At 38.8% G+C, this 25,207-nt stretch overlaps 3 protein-coding genes across 3 annotated transcripts in view; all 3 read left to right on the plus strand.

Annotated features, from left to right (window-relative positions):
- Positions 1-25,207, plus strand: part of zfp64 (zinc finger protein 64 homolog (mouse)) — a 182,435-nt gene that overhangs the window by 66,204 nt on the left and 91,024 nt on the right. The gene's annotated exons all lie outside the window — the stretch shown is intronic.
- sall4 (spalt-like transcription factor 4) lies at positions 2,562-11,128 on the plus strand. The gene is made up of 4 exons (XM_033969534.2): positions 2,562-2,734; positions 4,827-7,109; positions 7,822-8,126; positions 9,167-11,128. Exons 1-4 carry the CDS (start codon positions 2,668-2,670, stop codon positions 9,560-9,562), a joined length of 3,051 nt encoding a protein of 1,016 aa, XP_033825425.1. The 5' UTR covers positions 2,562-2,667; the 3' UTR covers positions 9,563-11,128.
- The window catches only part of LOC117373746 (probable phospholipid-transporting ATPase IIA), a 60,473-nt gene continuing 50,300 nt past the window's right edge, over positions 15,035-25,207 (plus strand). Inside the window, exons 1-4 of the mRNA XM_033969840.2 lie at positions 15,035-15,213; positions 16,857-17,001; positions 18,811-18,924; positions 19,345-19,453. Coding sequence (XP_033825731.1) covers positions 15,146-15,213; positions 16,857-17,001; positions 18,811-18,924; positions 19,345-19,453 — 436 coding nt within the window. The 5' untranslated portion in view covers positions 15,035-15,145. The remainder of the gene's footprint in view (positions 15,214-16,856; positions 17,002-18,810; positions 18,925-19,344; positions 19,454-25,207) is intronic.

Consider the following 25,207-nt stretch of genomic DNA (forward strand, 5'->3'; position numbering starts at 1 on the left):
TCAGAACCTCCAGAATTCACTCACTGAGCTGCAGAGGCTGCACTAGCACTGATTCATGATTGTCTGCGGGTGCTGGGTTTACGTAGTGACCATTTAGATCAGAGAGAGGACTTTTAGGTTTAAACCAACTGGATTTCAGAGTTGAAACTGGCAACGCAAATGAGAGACACATATGAGGCTCATTCTGCTTTCTGATTATAAATTATAACATAAACACTTGTTCATCATGTCCAGTGTTTTTGGAATTAAAAATAAATCAGCATTACATTTGTTATCAGTAAAAGCTATTTGAACATGCCTATGAAATTTGAAATAAAAATGATATCCTCCCTTTAAAAAACAAGAAATAACAGATGCTTTCATAACTTTCATAAGCAGTTCATAAAGTTTCACAAACAGACTTTAAAAACAACATAACTGATTAGCTCTGAGTCTTCAAATTTTTAATATAATTTTTTTTTGCAAAGTCTACAGAAAAAATGAATGAGAAATTTACTCCGGAACCAGAGGGTGGGTGGTCACTGCTGAACTCTGCATATGATAAAGTTAAGTTTGGGTTATAGTTTGAAAATCTCCCCCAGAAGGAGCTGCCCTCTCCCCAGATGCTTCAGCCAGACCCCACCTCTCACTATTTAGGCTCTGACTCATTGGTTATGGCCATTTGGTTTCCCAGAAGTGTATTTTTATGGCGGTGTGCAGTTTGAATGTAGGAGAGAACACAGTATTCAAGCCTAAATTCTTATTGGGGGTCATAAAGCGTCTAGACAGCAGCACTCCCCTTTTTTCACCTTCACCCCAGCCCCATAAAAAGCATTTGTTTATCTCAATACAATGGTAAGAGGGTGTGAGGGTCTGCTGTGTACAACTACTGCCAAATGTACTAAATGTATTTTTGCAGTAACAATATTCTAATTGAGTATTTTGAGGGATACTTAGGCCTACACTGCCAAAAATAAGTTAACAAGTGTTTGAATCAAGTAGTATTTATCTTCATCTGAGTAAATTTTGACTTCAATCTTAATAGAATGACTGCTTCTGCACTAGAAAAATACTACTTGTTCTATTGTTAAGTTGTTTTTGTTTTTCACTAAAAAATTTCTTTCACTAGATCGTACCTGGACGACTGAGGGATTACACAGATACTTGTTCAGTTAGCAAATGTAGTTTTAAGATCAAAATATACTGAAATCTAGACCACCAAGCACTTATTACCATTATCGTATTTAAGGTCATTTTTCAAATATACTTCAAACCAGTGGTGGAAGAAGTCCTCAATTTTGTTACTTAAGTAAAAGTATAGATAATGGAGCAAAAAATATTCAAGCTAAAGTAAAAGTATCACATGAAAAAACTGACTTAAGTAAAACTATTAAAGTATCTGTTTGGAAATGTACTTAAAGAGTAAAAAATAACTGAATCAATATCTATCATATCAAAATCATAAAATATCAAAATCATAAATTAGAGTAAGAGACTTTTGTGCCAAATAAATGGAAATAAAAATCTATTTTATTGTTATGGTTGTGTGTATTATACTGAAAAACATATATAACAATGTCTTTTCTGTGAGCAGGCTTGCATCTCCACAAACCTGACCTCCTTCTATTTGTTTCCATGGAAATGATGTTCCTTTTGCTATAATCTTTCACAGTATAGCATAAAAATACTAAGTATGTTCTTAAGTATGGGTTTAACTTTCTATTTCCATGGAGTAATGCAGCTGACTTTCCACCACCAGAAAGTTACATACTGGGGCTTTAACTTAACTTAATGTATAACAAAGGAGGCCTGTAAAACAATTGCATGGTAATTGTCACAATTCAAATGATTTTTCTGCTCTGTCAGACACCACTGGCAAATACGTTTTTGTTCAGAGTGGAGGTGGAAGTATAGAGTATAATTATTAAAGCTTCCAAACTTTCACATATTTGGCTTTTGACCTTTTATCCCACGTATACATGTAGATAAAATGAATGCTATTTCCTTGTTATGTCACATTCCGTAAATGTATAGATCTTTTGTGAAAAAAGCAAAATGTAAAACGCGTCACACTAAGACGCAAAGTCTTAGATTAGAACATGTTTGACATAAACTACTGTATTTCATTAAATCATATGTCCATTACATTGTTCACATTTTAGGCTTATGTTGTGTTTATCCATAAATGTAGAAGTGACTATTTCAGACGCTCTTCAAAAACACTGAAACATACCGTTTTTGTTGTGGCCTATTAATGTTATCAAATAAAAGATCAGTAGCCTGTAAAACGTAACCTCCTACATATTTAGGTGTAGCCTTTTGGCCCCAGGGATAGGCTGGTCAAATCTCGCCCTCTTCCCCGGTGGAGGGAGGCCGCTGGGCCAGTGGACAGCCCTCTGGCCCGGGTGGACAGCCCTCTGGCCCGGGCTGGCCAGTGGCAGCGCTGCGCCCGCCCCTCTTGGCACCGCGCTGCTCTCATCAATAGGAGCGTATTTGAATAATGTGTGAGCGCTTGGACTGGAGCCAATCAGCTGTCAGAGCCCCGTGATAAATCGCAATGCATTATTGATAATAATAATTACGCTGACATGCGCATTTCTACTTGAGGAGCTCATTTTCAGAGCTGAAGAATTTGTTGAAGAAGAGGAGGAAATTAGTTTGGCACTCTTTGCTCCTGATGGTTGCACCATGTCGAGACGCAAGCAAGCCAAACCGCAGCACATAAACTCAGACGAGCCCGGCTCCGCGCAGAATGGTGAGTGCAAACTTTACACGATGTGGGCCAGTCCCGATGAAACCTGTGGATCTACGAGGCACGGCCACGGCGCACGGTTATTTTACTTTGCGCAAAGTCTGTGAAGATTTCTTTTTGTTCGTGTCAAACTTTGATCTGTGGCTCGTTTCGTGAGAGAAGCACAAAGACTTTTGAAGTTGAGGAAAGAGGCGAAAACGACACATTTTGGGCAGAATGCAGGTGTGCGCAGCGTGGCTTTAAACTCCGTTTGAACCGATTCACGGCACCGACTCGCGCTGTGGACTTTCAAATCTCAGTATTTCATCATTTTGACTGAGATTAATTGTAGGTTACCTAAAGTTTGTTTTAGCCCACACACGAGTCAGGGTCAAATTAAAGTCGGCAAAACTCTTTCAGTTTTTCCCAATATAATATCGTATTGTTTTTTTTTGTTTGTTTTTTTTTTTTTTTTTTGGTCTCTTTTATTCGACTTGAAGAAACCTTGTGAACCCCACGCGTGCTGAGATACAGTTTTGATTTTCATGATTCAAATCCTATTGAAATCTCTCAGATCACCACAACTGCATTTTCAGTTGAGGTGGGACTTTTTTACTCCACGCGCACTGGAGGTGACTGTTCCAGACCGTGTGACCTTTTTATAGCTTTGGATCATTCTATACATTTAACCCTTGTCCACTTTTACTGTAAGTTTATTTTGCGTTTCATGCTGGTGGTTTTGGTTTGGTTTGGTGTAAGTTCGTGTCATGCGCGTGGATTGGTTCGAAACAAAAGGTGCCCAAAAACTGTATGAAATGTGACTCTGCAGAGCGCTGACCTAAAGGCAATAAATCCCCCAGTTTAATGCATGACTGTTTCCTTTGGTACATATGGGGCGGTGGGGGATGGAGGCTTTTTGTGGAGCGGGTTAGGGCTGGGTGGGGGTGCGCTTTGGTGCTGCCATAAAATTAACATGGAACTGACCCTTTTGTAAGATAAGATGATTGGATATGAGTGAATAGATGACTGTAATCCACTTTTATGCTTGTTGATTTGAACTTTTTCCAGTGTTTTTTAGCCCAAGCACACAAATCAAATGCCATCTGACCTCGTGCCATGTACCCCACTAAAGGTGATCGGGTCATGCGCCTCCAAGTGGCAAAACAGCGCCGTGGCTCACAGTTTAACAGTGGGTTATGATTAGAATTATTATCAATGGGAACTACAAGTGTGACTGTGCGTTAAGCGTTATTATTGGAAAGATTATGTCAAAACTTGAATAGTTCCAAGAAAACACTGTCTATGTTTACATGCAACCCAAATCTAGCCAATTTATGAACCATGTCTCCTTAATAAAGATCAAATAGCCGAGATAATACACATTTATGGTAGGAGTAGGTTATTGTAAATGCATTCAAAACTTTTCCAAATTTAAAACATTCCCAAGCCTTATCCCATATTTTGGACTTTTAAAATGATTTCTGCAGCACCCAAACGATAATCTCAAATCTTTTCTACCACTCCTATCAAAATTCTTTCAGTTAGGGGGGAGTAGCTGCATTTGACTTGTTAATCTGGTGACAAAAGAACAATAGTTTTCTTATAAACATGCAAACTGCGTCTACACCTTCACTGTGGCTTTCATTCTTTGTGCGCTGTGGCGACGCGGTGTGCCACAGGTAGAGACATTAAAATGCATGGTTTAAGCAACTGACCAGTGATTATTTTATCATTGTTGTTTGACCGGTATTTGCATATCACGTGTCTAAGCAGTTTTGGTCTTTTCTTTCTCTGGATGTGGCCTATTGAAACCAGCACAAACTTGCACATTAACAGAACGTGACTAAAATGGCTTAAATAGGCATTTAGTTATTGTCGAACTCACCCGCGTTGTAATTTTGGCCCTTTGTGGGTCTGTTAAAAGTACATTGGCGCCCTCTATTGGCCATAAACAAAATACTCAAAGTGAGACATGGTGCCAATTCTGTCTGTCATAACATTTTAAGAATTAATCTTACCAACCCAAACCACCTTTCTCACTTGAATATGTATGTGCTTTTGACAAAACTGTACTAATGTTTTTTTTTTTTTTTTTTTTTCCCCCCTTCTGTCACAGACATCGCAGACCACGAGGAGCCTGGGAATGAGGTGAAGCGGTTCCGTTTGGATGAGACCCGTGTGTGTAACGGCTGCTGCGCTGAGTTCTTCGATGAGGCAGAGTTCTTGGAGCATGAGAAGAGTTGCACTAAAAATCAGCAGGTTTTGATAATGAAAGAAGGAGACGGCTCTGTGCCCGAGGAGTTCTCCCAGGGCTCTCCTGATGTGAGTGACCCAGAGGACGGACAGTCAAGCAGCCCTTCTCTCACCGTTGCTCCTGAAGCTCCAGCGGAGGAGGAGGGCTCTCCGGAGGATGTAGCCCACACAGAGCTCTCTGACCCGGGCTTCTCCTCCCCCTCTGCTCAGGACTCTAATGTGACTCTGGAAGCTCTGGCTGACACTAAAGTGGCTGTGTCCCAGCATGTGCCCAACAGCTCTAGCTCTGCTCAGGAGACGGCACAGGTCCTCCCTCTGCTCCTGGAGCAGCTCATAGTCCTACAGCAGCAGCAGCTGCAGCAGATCCAGCTCACAGAGCAGATCCGGATCCAGATCGCCATGATGACGCCCCACGGCCTGGCGCCCGGAGCCATGGATCCCCTCAAAGCTCTGGGAGCGCACCTGTCTCAGCAGCTCTCGGCAGCGGCCGCTCTCATCGGGAAGAGGACAGGCAGCCAGGCCCTTCCTGTGGAGACCAAACCAGGAAAACTACCTCTGTCCAACAGCGCTTCGACCTCAGCTCTGGGGAAGCTGGATGTTTTAAAGGGCATTCCAGACCTGGCCAGTCGCATACCAGCACTACTGCCCCAGTCTCCAGTCATTGGCTTCCCAAGTACCTTCAATGGATCAGATGCATCAAAAAAGGCAAAAGCTAAACTGCTAAGTCTGCCCACAGAAACTAAGCCCAGTGACTCCATGTACAAGCACAAGTGTAAATACTGCGGCAAAACCTTTGGCAATGACAGTGCTCTGCAGATCCACCTGCGCTCCCACACCGGAGAGCGCCCCTTTAAGTGTAACATCTGTGGGAATCGCTTCACCACCAAAGGAAACCTCAAAGTGCATTTCCAGAGACACAAGGACAAATACCCCAATATCGCTATGAACCCTCACCCTGTGCCCGAGCACCTGGACAATGTGCCCACCAGTAGCGGCATCCCCTTTGGCATGTCTGTGCCCCTTGATGAGTCCAACCTGACCGACCTCAAACTGCCCACTGGTCTACCCCCCTCTCTTCCCTCCGGTCTGCCCGCCTTCATCGGCTCCGAGAGCTTCTCACAGAGGCCGTCCTCATCCACCAGCGAAGGATCCACATCTGTGTTCCCAGAGTCAGGATTGGACCAGGTGCAGAAGGACACCAAAGACCTGCTGGGGGCGCTGCACACGATGAACGGCTCTGCGTCTTCAGGAGAGAGCTCCGGAACAGCCAAATTGCAGCAGATGGTGGATGGGCTGGAGAAGAGGACCAATGACCCCAATGAGTGTTTAATCTGCCACAGGGTCCTGAGTTGTCAGAGCTCTCTAAAAATGCATTACCGCACACACACAGGAGAGAGACCGCACAAGTGCAAGATATGTGGCCGGGCCTTCTCCACAAAGGGCAACCTGAAGGCTCACTACGGGGTCCACCGCGCCAACACACCACTCAAAATGCAGCACTCCTGTCCCATTTGCCAGAAGAAGTTCACCAATGCCGTGGTCCTACAACAGCACATCCGCATGCACATGGGCGGACAGATCCCCAACACACCAGTGACGGAAAACCAGTTTGAACCGGCCGAAGCCATGGACTCTCCTCTCCCAGATGAGAAGTCCCTGGACACGAGCGGATTTGAGGCCACAATGGAGGACCAAGAGGCCGAGCTCAGCAACGACAAGTCCAACGAACCATCCGCACCAGTTACACCCGCTCCAGAAGAAAACCCAACCATTCCCAGTGCTTTCTCGAGCCTCGACGTGCTCAAGAATCTCACATCCGCGCTAGCTCTGAAACGTCAAACGAGCACGCCATCTGAAAGTGAAGCCTCAAGGGAATCTCCATCTGCTCCCAGAGAGACGGAGTATCAAAATGGTCGCAGCCCGGCAATTTCGGACTCCGCCATGTCGTCCTCCTCTCCGGTAAATCCCAGTATGATGAACACAAAGTCCCCCAGCTCGGAGGAGTTTGGATCCAGGGCTGATTCTGATAGCGGCGCCCAAGATGGAACAGAGTCAAGTGGAGCTCTTGACCTCACTTCCTCCGGTAGTTTCACCCCCAAATCGATCAAAGAGGAGCCCACGACCCCTTTCACAAACGGAGACTATGGTAAGTGATCACACAATTTTTCTTGGTAGTTTTTATATTTTAATTGCAATTGTATTTGTTTTTAAGATCAAGGGTCTGTTCACGCTTCAGTCACTTCAGTTTTGAACATGTCCATGATGATTGACATGTGAGAAAACACTTTAATATGAACTAAAACTGCATGTGATTCTTCTTCTAACATGCTCAGCTAAAATGACATAGTTAGCAGGTTTTGTACATCAAACCGTTGACCTCATGTTGATTAATACTTTTTAAATACTAACTGCAGTTGATACCAGGCATAACAATGTGTTGCAAGTGATGAAGGATCTGAACAATTCAACAAGTCAAAATGGCATCCACGAGGGGCAAAAACATTTGATATAACAGTAGAGGGTGGTTGAATCAGATACTAATTAATACTAAAACTAGTGCTGATATGACACACTCAGTATTGCTACTGAAATTGCAAAAACTGGACAAATTTGGACCTTTCCTGTATCATTTTAGAATAGTCTTGAGACATATCAGACCACACGAAACCGTCAAGTATCGTTATTTCACTTGCTAACATTACATAACATAAAATTTAGTCTATTGTCTGCAAAAGGAGTTTTTAAAATGATTCTGTTATCAAAATTGGTATCCTTCTTTTGTATTGAAATCAAGTTTGTAGTCATGACGGCTCTAAAACCGGTATGTAATATTTATTTGTGTTTTATATTTTCCACAGGTCAAAGCAGTCTGCCGTTCATGAGGATACCGCCCAGTCTGGCCAGTCTGGAGATGAAGCTGCCCCCTGAAAACCCTCTGGGAGCTCACGGCCTGTTCAGCTCCCACATGCCCCAAGGCACCGCCATGGCCTCCTCTGTGTCCGCCCCCCCAAGACGACAGAGCAAACAGCACCTGTGTAACGTCTGCGGCAAAAACTTCTCCTCGGCCAGCGCTCTGCAGATCCACGAGAGGACGCACACGGGAGAGAAGCCATTCGCCTGTCATATCTGCGGGAGGGCGTTCACCACCAAGGGCAACCTCAAGGTATGTTTACGTGAGGGAGGTTGAACAGTAATATGCAGATGTAAAAACTCGGATTCAAATTAGAAACTCATTTGTGCTAGTATCAATAAAATAAAAAAAATAAAATAAAATAATTTACCTGTGTAAATGGTAAATAGTCAAATTATTGTATAGCATTTTTCCACCTTCAAGGTACTCAAAGCACTTTACATTAAGGAACCACTCACCCATTCACTCACACATTCATACGCTGGGGACAAGATGGGTTAAGTGTCTTGCCCAACCGACACAACAACATTTATCTGTGGGAGGTAGACGCACTGATCCAAAGGTTGGTGGTTCGATCATAATCATTGGTTGAGCAAACACTGTACCGACTGAGCTACTGTCGAGAAAATGCAGGGGGGAAATAAACTGAGTAAACTTGCATAGAAAATCTATCATGGTGCTGTCAAAATCTCTATACAGAACCTTTATCGGGCCTTTTTCTTGATATCAAAATCAAGTTTGATCATGTTTTAGTATTGTGAAAACACTAGTTAATTTCTGAATATAAGATTACGAATATCTTGATTGCGAAACTACAATTTTTAGATTTGTGAATGTCCCATTTAAACTTGTCTGGGTCTGTTAATATTTGAGAGAAAACTAAAATCTGAACTGCTAAACTAATATAAAAGTCCCATGCATTTTTGAACATGATTGTAGAGATCTTGAGTCTAAACTTCAGGGTTAGCAGGTTTAAAAAATGTAAATGTGTTTCCGTTTTGGGATTTGCTCATTGCGACTGTTCAAATATTTTTTTTAATTTTTGTTTCCAATTAAGTTTATTTTATTTTATTTTTTTTTGATAACGTGTGAATTCTGAATCGTAATAGTCAAGATGGTTTGTCCAGTGTCCCTAGTGGTTACGAGCTTGCATAAAAAAAAATCAAACCACAATCTACAAACACATTTTTATAGGGGAACAGTGTTGGCAAAGAGCAAAAATACAAGCAGTTGTGTGAAATGTAATATATTTTATCCCAATCTAACCTTAAAAATCTTTGTCTTTTGTTTAGGTTCATATCGGAACGCACATGTGGAACAACAATTCTCGCCGTGGCCAGCGCCTGTCTCTGGATAACCCCATGGCCCTGATGGCGATGACGACTGACCCCAAAATGCTCCCTACGTCCAAAGACCTGCCGAACCCCCCTCCTCCCCCACCCCACCTGAACTTTGACCCCTCCCTATGGAACCAGTACGCCGCAGCCTTTAGCGGGGGCTTAACCATGAAAGCCAACGAGATTTCCGTCATCCAGGGAGGGGCGATTCCGATTCCAGGTAGCCCAGCGGGAGGGCCTCTGATCGGGTCGACGGGTGGCATGGGTGACTTGGAGAAAAACAGTTCTGACGGAGTGCCGAAACCCCAATTCCCACATTTCATGGAGGAGGGAAAAATGGCAGTGAACTAAAGCGCAAATGATGTCTGGATTAGTTGAGATGACATGTTTGATTTTGAGTTGTTTTGAGAAGTTTTAGAAGCTTTTATACTGCTCAAAAATGATCAAACTAATTTCTCAAAACTCTCCAAAAAAAAAAATCTGAGTTTTTGTGTATATGTTACAATTAGACAAGCAAATGTTTACTGAAATGCCAAGAAATATATTGAAGCTTCTCCGATCAAGTCAATGGATTTGATAAGCAAATGCATTCAAATGGGTCTCAACTACCCATTCATATTGCGTAAGAGCAGGTCATTTTAACTAATGGAATGTCTCTATATCAAATGTGGTACAATCGCATAGAAATTGTTGTATATTTTTGCTCCGTTTTGGTTTTAAAACTTTTCACGATTAAAATAAAAACTGCCCTCGCTGATCTTGAAAACTCTATCAAGCGTTTTAGTTTAACTTGAGATTACTACTGTAGTTATTATTTCGAATACATTGAATACTGACACATGCGGGTATTTTTTTTGTCTATAGAAGTTTGAATGTAGAACCTACTTGAAACTGAACTGCATATCGTCTCCCTGGTACTTTGAAGGATTGTAACTCTAACTATTTCAGGGCCAGGCTTTTAAACGGACATATTTAATTTCCATGTTCAAAGTTAAATGTAGTTAACCATGTTGTGTTGCTATGTGACTACTTGTATTGCGTGACACGGATTTTACAACCTTTTCCTCGTTAAAATTTCATATGGAGTTTATTCAAATCCCTTTTAGCATCTCTGCCTTATTTGCGTCACTCAAGTTGATATCATAAAATCCTGTGTGTTGGGTTAGTGACTATAGGCTGCAGTAGTTGGCTCATTTTCAAGTGCCTATCTAGTCAATGTTTTTTCCAATACTGTAACCACAATCGCAGCTATGTTTAATTTATTATCGCTTTATATTTTCCATATGTTTTTATTTTTTATACATCGTAAATGTTGTCGTTGATGTTAGAATTCGAAGAGGTGTTTTCTCAGGAGGCTTGTGGTTCTTCTTAATGCCTGCACTTTATATCAGGTTTTAGTTACAATACACTACATTTTTACATATACATATTGTTTTGAAATCTCTTCAGTTATATCAGGACTTTTTATTTTCAATGTTTCCTCTTTTGTAGCGTTAATTTATTTATAATACACATTGCTTGAGCATAGGGGCTAGTTCTACCTCATTTCTATAGTCTGCCCCCTTTCTCTCTGCGCTGTGTTTTGCATATTCTGATAAAGTTTTTTTGGTTAAAGCGATGGATTATCAACCTCTACCTGCTGAGTTGAACACATTGATTGTAACACAGGACACTTTACTCAGTGGTTAAAACGTGTAGGACTTTCTATACATTCCTGAACAATATTATGCATTTACCATGTTGTGCCTTTTTTAGCAAACCATGTCAAAACTGCTTTCAAGTCGTCTCTACAATTCAAGAAATGTTTCGCCAAGTTCGGCCTGTTTACAGTGTACATTTTATGTTTTGTTTTTTTTCCCGAATGTTTTCTTCATGTAAATGTTTCTGATTTTGAGAATTAAAATCAGCATGACTTTTTATGTTGTCTTTGTCTCATACCAGAAAAATGACAAACGCTGGATAGTCTGGCATGGGTGGGGTCAGTGTAAATGGGTTGAAGGCATGAGAAGCGCCTCACACATTCACACACACATTCATACACCAGTGTACACAGTGTCTTGCCCGAGCATACAACAACGTTCATCTGTGGGAGCTGGAATCATATCGCCAACCTCTGTGGGTCAGTGTGGGCAGTGTATCTGACCGCTAAGCCAATGTTTACGTCAAGAGCGGGATTCAAACCACCATCCTTCAGATCAGTGGACAAACACTACAAACACTACTGTTAACAATCAAATCAAAATTGGAATTTGAATGGACACATTTAGCAAATTGAGAAGGCTGCAGTTTTTGAAGTACCATATTTTTCACAACAAACAAAATCTTACTCTGCATAAAAATAGCTTACCCTGTTCTGATCTGTACAAGCATGTTCCCATATACATGTGATTCTCATATTAGTTTGGCAGTTCATATCTCATTTTTTGGTTTAATACTTCTAGCCGTGTTTAAAATGTGAACTTTGGACAGAATACTATTATTAAAACTTAAATCGCAAATCATCATAAGCCATAGTTACTTGAGGACAGTGGTGGAGGTACTCAATATTGTTGAGTACCTCCACCAATATTGTAAAAGTACAGATACTGGAGCAAAAAATACTCAACTAAAAGTAAAAGTATCACATGAAAAACTCTACTCAAGCAAAAGTATTGAAGTACCTGTTTAAAAATGTATTTTAAGAGTAAAAAGTACAAAGTGCAAATTTCGAGATCTTATAAAGCTTCAAATGTAATGATTTTGATAAAGATGTGCTGAATTTTGTTCAACAGAAACAATTGAATCAACATTTTTTCTACCTGTTTTCATTTGTATATTTTTGTTTTAGAACATTTCTGAACGTGTTAAAAATAAACCCTCGGCCATTTCAACACGTCTCAATAATAATAATGAAACAGAAACTTAAAAACATACTTCGGAACATTCTCCGTGGAAGAGATACATTTTATGCCATATTGGATAAAATGAAAAACAAAGGAAAAACATTCTCATGGAAACAAGCAAGCAACAAGCAATAAAGTGGTTTTGGCTATGAAGACTTAACACTTCAATTCAGTTCAAGTTTATTTATATAGCACATTTAAAAACTACTTTAGCTGACCAAAGTGTTTCACATAAAAGTCAACAAAAAACAAATATACACATCACACGATACATAGGAAAAGAACAATAAAACACCAATATATCCTGTCTAGCTGGGGTTAAATACCAGGAAGGAGAGGTGGGTTTCCAGTCTGGTCTTAAACTGTGTTAAAGAGCATCTGACACATGCTCATATTATGTGTACTATGTCTCTGCGCTGATCTCAAACAAAATGTCAAAACACACATATCTGAATTGCAAATGAATAATGAGTGGATCTGCATCTCTGGCAAACCAATACATAATTTTACCTGCCATCCTTGAGTCCCAGTGTCATAATAATAGTAATGCAATAGTCTTGTATGTAGGGTTTTTCCAGATGCTTAAAACCAGTTTCAATTTCATGCATAATTTATTCATTCCATATTCTGCGGTGGTAAGCTGTTGTAGCCACAGCTGCCCTGGGGTAGACTGATGGGAGTGAAGCTGCTCCAAAGACATCTCCAAAGCTCAAAATGCCCATGTCATGTAGTGGTAGTTTAACAGTTAACAGCTTCTTTTACCTTTAGTTCAGTAGAGATGGGCAATTCCAGGGCTGTCTTTTCTATTCCCATGTGTCTTATATCTGTGTAATCCCTCAGTGTCCAGTACGTTCATAGTGGTCCATGGGTGTACACTAGTCTATGTGTCTTATACTTGTAAAAGATACAGCTCAACATCATTCTAAAGATATTCAGGGAAGATTCATTTCTGTCCTGTGAATGTGAATTTTTTAGTATTGATACCTGCTCAAATGAGTATCTAGTTTCGATATTGATTAGCACCTGATTTTTGATACTTATGACAACCCTGCTACATTACCGACATAACCTCGTTTCACAACTGCTGAACAGACTTTCCCTATAACATGGCCCTCCTCAAACACATGCACAGTCCCTACTTTACATTTGTTCGCCTTCAAGTGACCCACGCCAAAATACATTTCTCTGTTCTTCAGATACATGCGCAGACATTAATCCTGCCCTTTTGCATTTTCAATGACTTCATATTTGCATGCAAAACATGGGCAATCCAAGCAGGATTCTCATTTGAGTGTCACTTGCCTTGAGCAATATGGGCTTGGACGTTTAGGATCTAAGTCTACCGCAAATCTAGCCAAGGCCTGCTTTAAGTCCAAGTGTTTTCCAGTGTTTATCTATGGGCCGGTCACTGTAAAAAGTACTGTTTGGACAAAATGAAATAATTTGGTATTATAATGAGATCTTTTGTGTAATCTGGCATTGGAATAAGATGGCCAGTGGTGAAACTTAAGGCAGTAAAAGTAGTACAGTACCTTACTTAAGCATACATTTTAGGTATCTGTGCTATACTTAAGTAGATTTTAAAGTGGATAGTTTTTACTTTTACCTCACTATATTTGAGAGAAAGTATCTGTCCTTCACTCCACTGCATTTTTGAATTAGACTGAAAAGTAAAAGTATTTTTTTTATTATTGTCTGAGACCTGCTGAAAAGTCAAAGGGTTTATTTTTGAGCAAACAAAAACATAAAAATAAAAACATAGATTAAATTGTTTCTGTTGAAACTCAGCACAAATTTTTTTTAATCAAAATCACTAAATTTGAAGCTTTATAAGACCTAAAATATGTGCAAAATACTTTTACTTTTTACTCTTTGAGTACATTTTAAAAGAGGTACTTTACTACTTTTACTTAAGTCAATTTTTTCATGTGATACTTTTACTTGAGTATTTATTTTTTGGCTCTGTATCTGTACTTTTACTTCAGTAACAAAATTGTGTACTTCTTCCACCGCTGAAGATGGCCTACTAGATTTTTTTTTACTTGGCAAGACAAAAAAGAAACCCATGTGGGTACGTAAAATTTGTTATACTCAAAGTAGACTTGTCTAATCATGAACTATAACTAATCAAGATCTACTGTAACTGGGGGATCTATCGCCTTTGACAGGACAACTCAGGCAAACTATATTGATCCATATGGGAAATGACTTGGACACATTAGCTCACACATTACAATATAATAACAAAGAGCAAAAAAAATAAAATAAAAAAATACATGTATATAAGTGGTAGGCTGATAACTTGTCTCCATGGACATGTTATTGCTTTGCCAGGAATGTTCCACAGTATAGCATTAAAACTTTCTCCATGTAGACAAGCAGGTGGCACCACCAGGCCAAGTTACAAGTCAAATCTGTGGAGAGGCTACACCGTTCGCAGTGACATTGCATGCTTTTCAAAGTATTGTCAATAAAAACACCTGTAGTTAAAGAAATGGACAAATAGATTAGTTTAATGCTGTACTGTGGAACATTTCAGACAATGCAAGATTAATGGAGACAAGTAGAAAGATTATAAATTGTAGAGGGCATATATTCTAGTATGAATAAATAAAAATACAAATAAACAAACAAACAAATAAATAAATACTTAAATGCATAAATAAATAAGTAAATAGGTAAGTGAATAAATAAATGAATAAATAAATGAATGAATGAATAAATAAATAGCTAATGGGGTGAAATAAATGGTTTCCTATTGCTTAACTCTGAATAATTTCATAATTTGACATAAATAAAACATAAAAAGACAAGCAGACAGATTACAACAAGATGGCTAATTTGATTGTGAACACTTTTTCCTCCTTAATATTAAACTAAATGAAGATCATGACAGTATTTGTTTGTTTTCCAGTGACATGTGCCAGGTCCTGACGCAGCCTCCGCGCGCTCAGCCTGTGGAGCGCTTCACTGGAGCAGCAGCCTCCGCCCAGAGCCGCTTCACACTCGGACTGTCACCGTGTCCTCCCTCGGTGCTCAGGAGGTTGGAAGAATGACCGACAATATCCCCCTCCAGCCCGTCAGACGACCCAAAAGACATGACAATAAAAACAGAAATGGGTAAGGAAATAAACGTGTTGACACGCGCGGCTAACATGCTACAGCGCTAGCATAGTGTTTACAGCAGCGCGCTAGCTTCAACACACAACTACAGAGAACAACAGAGAAAAACACAGGGCTGGGCAAATTAACACGACTAAATTGCAGTTTATATGGATATTTTAGTGATCATTTTCATATTAAGTTAGCTTTAGGTACATTGGACATCCTTGTTCCGGGGGTGAAGTCCTAGCAAGTGCACAGACGCCCATCATGTCAATATTTGCACCATTCACTGACCTGCTATTGCTAAAGGTGCTAACCAAATGCACAGCTCCATAAATGCTAATATTATTAACAAAATGAGGGCTACACATTGAAAAAGTACATTTTAGATAATCAAATGTGTCCACACCAGCCTAGTTAATTTGTACTGTTTTGCTTCACAGTAAACACCTGCACATAATTGTTTTCTATATTGGTTTGGACTGTAGGAAACATCATGTATTGTATATTACTGCTAATGTTAATGATGAACTGTTAGTCTTATAATGTAATTGTAATTAAATGTGTATTTTAATGTGTGTTCACCTGCCCAGGGACTGCAGATGGAAAGTAGTAGTAGCTAAATCTGGTACAAATCATCTCTTCTTCTGTAAGATTGATGAATTTGTTCATGGTCCCTGACAAATAAAGAATAAAGAAAGAAAGAATTTGTAGTGGTTAAGCGATGTAGTTTGTAGCCACACATTTGACAAAGACTGGTGAAATGTAACCCACACAATTTATACGCCTTCCAGTACACTGAACACGAAATATTAACAATTTAAACAGGCCAACATTAAAATACCTTCAAATTGTGTGACCGTGGTTGGATTGTCACCCATTAACCGCAGGGTAGCCGGTTCAGAACTCCATTTGCATAGTTTGCTAGTGTCCCTTGGCAAGACACTCCAACTCAGAGGGCATCAGGTGTAATCGGCTGTCAAAAACGGTGGGCAATGAATAATAGATAAAGGGACATTACCCAAGATTAAATTACACAGCTATAATCAATCATAAGTTATTTAACACATAAAATAAGACCATCTGAAATAAACCTTACCAATAATTCACTTTGTTTGATATTTTTTATAATAGGCAGAGAATAAGACATAAAGTTAATTTATTACTAATTCAACAGCATTCTTCTTATGCATCTGGCTCTGTGGTTTTGTTTTATAATCATAGTTTAACTGGAACTGGTATATTAATTATAAATAATCATGGTCACATTTTATATAGCACTTTTCCACCTTCAAGGCGCTCAAAGCTCTTTACATCAAGGAACCACTCACACATTCACACACAGACAGTAGGGGCAAGGTGAGGTAAGTGTTTTGCCCAAGGATGCAGGGAGTTGTAATGATGCTACTCTACCAATGATATGTATGTCACCTTCAGATCAGTTGACTCTCGACCAGCTGAGCTACCGTCGCCCAAGGGTTTGTTGTTAAATAATTGTTGACGTGACACGAGGATTATATTATTCAAATTTAAAAAAATGTATAGCCCAAAATCACAAATCAGACAACAGAATCCAACAGAATCCAACAGAAAGATTTATTTATATTTTATTATTGTATAGGAAATAATTTCACTCACATTTCTTCCCTCTCCTTCAGCTGCTGCCCATGGTCGCGGTGCTGTGGGATGGGGGAGCTGCGTCCTCGGACAGTGTGGTTGGGGCATCCAGAGAAGAGGGAGCAGAGGTACCCCCGAAACGTCATCAACAACCAGAAATACAACTTCTTTACCTTCTTACCAGGGGTCAGTGTCCTGCCTATTAACAATTCTCCGATACCACCGTCGATACTTTGGGCACTTTTCTAACCCGGAAATTAATGGATTTGTTTCTTTTATTAAGTCGTTTTTATGAATATTGTGATTTAAAATGTGCAAATTATAACATAATAATCCACTTGGGGCATAGATTATAACTGTAACAGACTCTAGCACAATATTTTTATCTTTAATATCTGAGCACATTTCTACTCTCTATATGCCATTGATTGTAACTATATTCAAATGTTTGGCCTTTGACTATTCTCATTCTCTCTTCATCTACACTGGTCTATTTTTTTAAAGGAGATCTATTATGCAAAATTGACTTTTTAGAGCTTTTAAGCATTGCAGTTTATGTTTTAATTCATGGGATTATGTTCAGAGTCCAGATGAATTACAAAAATATTGAAATATGAACTGACAAACCAATACAAGAATCACATTTCAGAACACGCTTGCACTGATCTAAACTACAGCGTTAGCAGTTTTTAAGCAGAAAAGACAGGAGATGTTGCTGTTTTTGGAGGAAATTATGATACAAAAATCCTAGCCTCTGCGGTCCAGTGTATTTAATGAGGCTTAAACTGCGTGTGATTGGAGCCTCAGACGCAGATGTGACAGAGACTTTCTTATACGTGACAATATGAGCATGACTTAAGCTGTGTGATTTTGTCTCGCTCATGTTCCTGGTCTGATTTACATATGTATTTGTTTTCCAGACATTTAGTTGTCTTAAGATCTTATGACTTTTTTATGAAGCCAGACATTGAAAGTAGCTCCGATTTGTTTGAAAAGCATAGGACAAGAGCAAAGCATTTTTGCAATTCAAATTATGATGTTTTTATTGACTGGTTCATCTCAAGGAGTCCCGGGCATATTGCTCATGTTATGGTTTTAGGGCAGAGTGGCTCCTGCTTCTGTCTGAAAGAAATGTAGAAGAAAAGATGCCTTATTTTATACACAGGGAATAGTAAATACATAAATAAACATTGGTAATAAATACATTGTTGCATTAAAGTTACAGTGTGGAACTTTCTGAAGGAGGCACGTCACCTGCTTGATTCCATAGAAATGGAAAAGCTATACTTACCATCAACACAGATGCATTATTTTATGCCATACTGTGGAAGATTATAGCCAAAGCAATTACATTTCCATGGAAACAAGCAGGAAGAAACCATGCTCCAGGCCAAATAAGAGTGAGGTTTATGGAGAAGCAAGCAAGCAGGTTTTGCTTTGTCTTTCAGCCCAATATAAACAACAATTTAAAGATACATGCTTTTATTTTGGTAAATTTCTTTGCTAAACAGCTTTAAGTTGGTTGGTTCTTTATCTTCAAAATATTATGTACCATGGTCTTTTGCAATGTAAGAATCCACATATGTAAATGTATGTATACATACAACATTTGTGTTATTAAAAAGTTTAGCTTCCTGAACCGAAATATTTCAGAACCAAATTACACATGGTGACGTATTTTTTTTATATCCATTATCAGCCCTGCAATTTAAACTCATTCATTGACTCATTAGACTATGAACCACAGAGTTGAAGTTTCATTCCCATCTGAAAACACATACGGTCGTTTTGTTCTAGGATAACACTTGTTATGGTTGGATGCAGCAGAAAAGGTTCATTTTTCTCCTGTGATTGTGACTTTTTTAGTTTCGATAGTAATTTTAGTTAGTTTCGTTAGTAGTATAGTTTTAGTTTTATTGATTATTATCTAATTTTTGATACTTGTGATACCCCAATAACATTCACATTTTGACTTGTTTCTTTTTTCTTTTTCAGGTACTTTTTAATCAGTTCAAGTACTTCTTCAACTTGTACTTTCTGCTACTTGCCTGCTCCCAGTTTGTGAATGAGCTGCGATTAGGAGCGCTCTACACTTACTGGGTCCCTCTGGTATGTCACACTCCACAAAAACACCATGTTGAGTCATAAATTATAGAAGGCTGTTATTTTAATATGCACTAACTGCTAATGTCCCAATGTCAAACTTTAGTGTTGCCATTATTTTGAGAAGAAACATTGCAATTTTGTAATTAACTGAGCAGTACCTAATTTTTTTATATATTTTTTAACATGAAAAACAACTAGTTCATTTTAAACCATTTGCAGTGGTCCAAAGTTATTCCTGGTGATTAATTAGGATGCTCAGAATGCATAAGGTAAGTGAGGAATAACTTTGGACCACTGCAAACTATTTCACATTTTTTTGAGACGGTAAAGATCAGGTACAGCACCTTTTAACTCTATATCAGTTGACGTAAAGGGTCAACCTCATGCTTCAAATGCTAAAATATTTTCCACGTTTGTGCCCAGGGTGTGGTGTTGTTCATCACTATTTTACGAGAAGCAGTGGATGAAATACGCTGTTACCTTCGGGATAAAGAAGTCAACTCTCAAATCTACAGCAAACTCTCCACCCGAGGTATTTAAACACTCACAGATTCAAAGAGGTGAAGAGAACATGCATGAGTAGGAAACAAATTACTGTCTCCAGGTATAACAAAAATATAGGGTGTCCATAAAGCAGGGTTTATAAGATTTATGTTCTTCCTGTTCCTTTTGTTCATGCCAATAATGTCAAGGCACATAACAGTTGTATTTCTGTTAATTGTCTGATTATTTTGTTTTTGACTCTTTAAATTCATGCTAACAAAATGACATAGCGTGAGTAATAAAAAAAACAAAAACATAAATAGTCTTAAAACCATTTAAAACATGTATTATGAAGTCAGTTGATAAAATATCTTAATCAGATTTATTCTATGGTAGTAAGTGGCTTCCAAAGTTTTTTACATAATTTAATACACCTCTATATGGGCACCATTAGTCACATGAAGCACATCAAGACAGTACTGGATTTCTTGCCCTGTTCGCTGTAGCAGAGCCTCATCAGTGCTCACAATCGCATCTGTTATGTTTTGCTTTAGTTCAGTAATGTCCCATATCTTTGTTTCGTTGAACCTGCGTATCCCACTTTGTCTCAATAAACCATGATACACACTCTACCTTCTCTTTAGGAGGAGCCATTTCTTAGGGGTTCATTCGAAAGGATGTCTCTTTAATCAACAGGATGCCTGAAATACAAAAAAGCAATGTGTTTACAAACTTCTATAACCACTGAGTACAATAGAACACATCTAATTAATATATCTTATCAATTGTCTTTTGTAATGAAATTTTAAAAAAATGCAAAATTGACTTTATGGACACCCTATATTTTATTTGATGTGGCGCTGGCCAAAGCTTTAAAAATGATTATGATCTTGCACTAAAACGACACATAGCTTCCTCATAAGTGAAAAAGGCAGGTTAAACTGTCCAGTCACTCCCAAAACTCCAGCTAATTCACTCCATGCTTTTTCTAATTATCCTAATTAGTAACTGAGACCCCATTAACCAATTAATGAACTAACTGACTAAATAACTACAGCTCTAACGACTTCCCCGTGGTATTTCAAAATCCTGTTGGATATCACAATGATAACAAAAATACTTAATGTGTTCCAAATCGTAATTTCTTTTTCTTTTATATTTTTCTGTGCTTCTATACTATTTCTGATGTAGATTCTGACCATTTTGAAACTACTGAAGAAATAATCAACTTGTCCTAATGTATGCGATATTTTTTCTGTGTTGATACTTGAGTTCAAATGAGTATCCAGTTTTGATGCTAGTTTTAATATCGATTAGTATCTGAGATATTTACTTTTCATTTAGCCTTATTTATGCATGGAGAGCCCAATGACTCTTTTTCATGAGAGCCCTGTTAAAATACACAATAATATAAACAAACAAAACAAATAGCTATACACTCACCTGAAGGATTATTAGGAACACCATACTGCGCCATACATGTTTGACCCCCTTTCGCCTTCAGAACTGCCTTAATTCTACGTGGCACTGATTCAACAAGGTGCTGATTCATTCTTTACAAATGTTGGCCCATATTGACAGGAGCATCTTGCAGTTGATGGAGATTTGTGGGATGCACATCCAGGGCACGAAGCTCCCGTTCCACCACATCCCAAAGATGCTCTATCGGGTTGAGATCTGGTGACTGTGGGGGCCATTGTAGTACAGTGAACTCATTGTCATGTTCAAGAAACCAATTTGAAATGATTGGAGCTTTATGACATGGTGCATTATCCTGCTGGAAGTAGCCATCAGAGGATGGGTACGTGGTGGTCATGAAGGGATGGACATGGTCAGAAACAATGTTCAGGTCGCCTGTGGCATTTAAACGATGCCCAGTTGGCACTAAGGGACCTAAAGTGTGCCAAGAAAACATCCCCCACACCATTACACCACCACCAGCAGCCTGCACAGTGGTAACAAGGCATGATGGATCCATGTTCTCATTCTGTTTACGCCAAATTCTGACTCTACCATTTGAATGTCTCAACAGAAATCGAGACTCATCAGACCAGGCAACATTTTTCCAGTCTTCAACTGTCCAGTTTTGGTGAGCTCGTGCAAATTGTAGCCTCTTTTTCCTATTTGTAGTGGAGATGAGTGGTACCCGGGGGGGTCTTCTGCTGTTGTAGCCCATCCGCCTCAAGGTTGTGCGTGTTGTGGCTTCACAAATGCTTTGCTGCATTCCTCGGTTGTAACGAGTGGTTATTTCAGTCAACGTTGATCTTCTATCAGCTTGAATCACTCGGCCCATTCTCCTCTGACCTCTAGCATCAACAAGGCATTTTCGCCCACAGGACTGCCGCATACTGGATGTTTTTCCCTTTTCACACCATTCTTTGTAAACCCTAGAAATGGTTGTGCGTGAAAATCCCAGTAACTGAGCAGATTGTGAAATACTCAGACTGGCCCGTCTTGCACCAACAACCATGCCACGCTCAAAATTGCTTAAATCACCTTTCTTTCCCATTCTGACATTCAGTTTGGAGTTCAGGAGATTGTCTTGACCAGGACCACACCCCTAAATGCATTGAAGCAACTGCCACATGATTGGTTGATTAGATAATTGCATTAAGGAGAAATTGAACAGGTGTTCCTAATAATCCTTTAGGTGAGTGTATAGGTCCATTTAAAACATTAAAAATAGGACTCTTGTGAGCTTTAAGTCATGTTAGAATGTTGTTACATCCTCAAAAACATACCCAGAGTTATGTTTTGTTTCATTGACACATTTTTGAGTAATCTGTCTGTCTTCATCTCCAAAGCTCAAAATGGTCTTTTCCACCTTATGATGTCATAAATCGGCAGTTTTCAAGTTAACGGCTCCTTTTACCTTTTGTTCAGTAGAGATTGGCAATTCCAGGTCTGAAATCACCCAAATGATTCTAGTGAAGTTGTGTGGAGTTTAAAAACACAGTGGAGCACTTCCTGTATTGCCCCATGACATCACAAGGTGGAACAGAGTGTGTTTGAGTGTTTTCTGTTTAATATGCTGGGTATGTGTGTTAAATGTGTGAATGAAACAAAACACAACTCCAGGTCTGTTTGTGATGAGGAAACATAACATAGATCAGAAAATGGTGTAATATGGGCCCTTTAAGTCCATACAAAACTCTCCACCTGCTTATGATTGTGCCAGTGTTGTTTTAGCAGGTTTATCTGTTCACTGTAGGTGGTGGGGCTGTTAAATCTTATGGGGAGAAGGGGAAATGTGCTGTTGGATAAAGTGCTACTGGCCATAAAAAAACAGAGGTGGTTTCCGTGGTTTCCATCACTCTGGAGCTTTGATGTGGCAGCTTGTCTTTCACATAAACACTACAGCTAGCTTACCTCCGCATTAGCTGCCCCACCGCATATCTGCACTTTGTAAGAACTTTACGATCCTAAAACTCACCCCGGTCTGTGTAATTATAGGGATTACAAGTTTGTTAGGGAGTTGTTTTTAGGTTAAATATGTTAAAATGACCTCTTTACATATTCAGTCAGAGTCAGACTTCAAATATGTATTGTGAATTTTGGTCCTCATCAATTATGAAAACTGTAATCGAAATACAAAAAACTAAAACCATTAAAAGGCCCATATTATTCTGTTTTCTGATTTATGTTATAATTGACTGAGTTTTTCTCTCAGATGGAAAACACACTGTTCCACCTTGTGATGTCATCTAGTAATACAGGAAATGCTTCAGTGTGTTTTTACAGAGCACATTACTGTTGAGCCGCAACAGTGTTTAAATGAATGGATACTGATGATAATGAAACAGACTTATCCTAATGTCACTGCTTCACATTATTAGTTAGACCTGTATGTTTTCTCCATAACAGATTTCTACATTGTGTTTATGCTGACAAATAAAGGCATTAGTCAAGTAAGCAATGTGAAAACAAGGAAAATGCTAACTATGTCATAAAAAAGCCAAATATGTCATTAAACTTTACCTTTTAAAAAGGTTAAATTAAATTTGATTAATCATGCGTTAACTCAGGACAATCATCACGATTAAAAAAAATTATCAACTGACTAAAATAAAAGCCTATTTTTTTATGTTGGATGTTTTTATTGCACTGAAAAGCATTTGTCACTACTGTGAGCAGGCTCGCATCTCCACAGACCTGCTTGTCTCCATGGAAATATTGCCCCATTGGCTATAATCTACCACAGTATGTATTAAAACGTCTCTATCTCCATGGAGAATGTTCCCAAGTATGGTTTAAACTTTCTGTTTCCATGGAATCATGCAGGTGACAAAGGTTACATGGTGCTGCTTTAAGTGACAGAATTTCTTGTGCAAACAACAAAATATCCTGTCTTGTGTCTTCCTGTAGTTTAGACCTCTACAAACATGTTCTGAAATATCCCTGTGTCTGATGCCCTCCCTGCGGCTCCATGGGGTTTTATTCTGTGTAAAAGTTGCTAACCCTGTAGTTTAGACCTCTACATACACGTTCTGAAATGCATGGGATTCTTGTATTAGTTTAGCAGTTCAGATTTCGGTCTAATCAAATGCTAATCTTCCTGGACCAATGTAAAACATACATTACAATCTAATATTTTTCAATTTGCCGGTATATTTATCCAACTTAAATAATGACTGTGTATTGGTAACTGAAAATAACCTCCCCCATCTTAAACACTTAATAACTCAATAAATCTGTAATGTAATCTGAAACCCTCCTATAAGATACACAAGTGTTGCTATTAGTCACAATTAACGTTACTAAAAGTGAAAACCAATGGCTGCATACCTGTATTAATGCTGTTTAATGCCTTACATATGCAAAGCCCAGGGGTCAGGTCAGAGAGCAAAGGTCAGGAATCTTTTCTAAACTATTTTTTGCCTGTTCGTTGCTAATGGAGAAATGCCTGAACCTCCCAGCATTCCTTTAAAGCCCCCATATTCTCTTAAACTCAAACTTTATGAGCTTGTAAACATACTTAATGAATAAGCAAACCTAGAGTTCATGGGAGATATTGACAAAAATGAAAAACCATATATATTTTTTATATCGAGAAGATGTTATTATGAAACTTTATCAGAACTGTGTTAATTTGTGACTCTAAACATCTTGGTTGTTTTCAGATTCAATTTTGTTTTTACTAATCATAATTATAATGTTGATTTCAATTTCAAAGTTAACCAATCAGAGAACAGAACAAGCTCCTTACTTTGGGTTGCCAGATCCAGCGAATAAAACTAAAGTTGGTAATAAACCCAAAAGGACCGTCTTTGATTTGATGTGTCCTATATATGACTTTTGCAGTGTTTTATATCACATGGTTTGCAAGTTCGGTCCATGTCTCCTCTGTTTGCAATAATATATGCACTTACTGGGTTAAAGTTGCACTATGTAACTTTTATGATGGAGGGTCCTCTACCGGCTCGCTCCATGGAGATGTTACTGCTTTGTATAAAAAATGTTCTGCAATATCACATTCAGCTTCTTGCATTTTTTTCATTATGTGTTTTTGTTAGTCAAAAGTAGCATAAAAAATATATGCATTTTTATGTGTAAAGTTGCATAATCCTGTTTCTTTGACCTATTTCCTAGACATTATTAAGTTATTTCAAATTATATAAACATCTTGAAAGCACATCATTTTGTTGAATTATATCCCTGGAAACGTCTTTAGCCTAAGCAGACCAAGTGAACCGTGACTCAGAAGGCAGAAGGAGCCATTGGATTTGACTACAGGATTTGATTGAAACATTAATACGGAGCCACTTGTTTCATTTGCCATCATCTGTCGGTAATGCATCATTAA

This window comes from Periophthalmus magnuspinnatus, chromosome 7 (assembly GCF_009829125.3).
Source record: "Periophthalmus magnuspinnatus isolate fPerMag1 chromosome 7, fPerMag1.2.pri, whole genome shotgun sequence".
In the NCBI taxonomy this organism is placed as follows: Eukaryota; Metazoa; Chordata; class Actinopteri; order Gobiiformes; family Gobiidae; genus Periophthalmus; species Periophthalmus magnuspinnatus.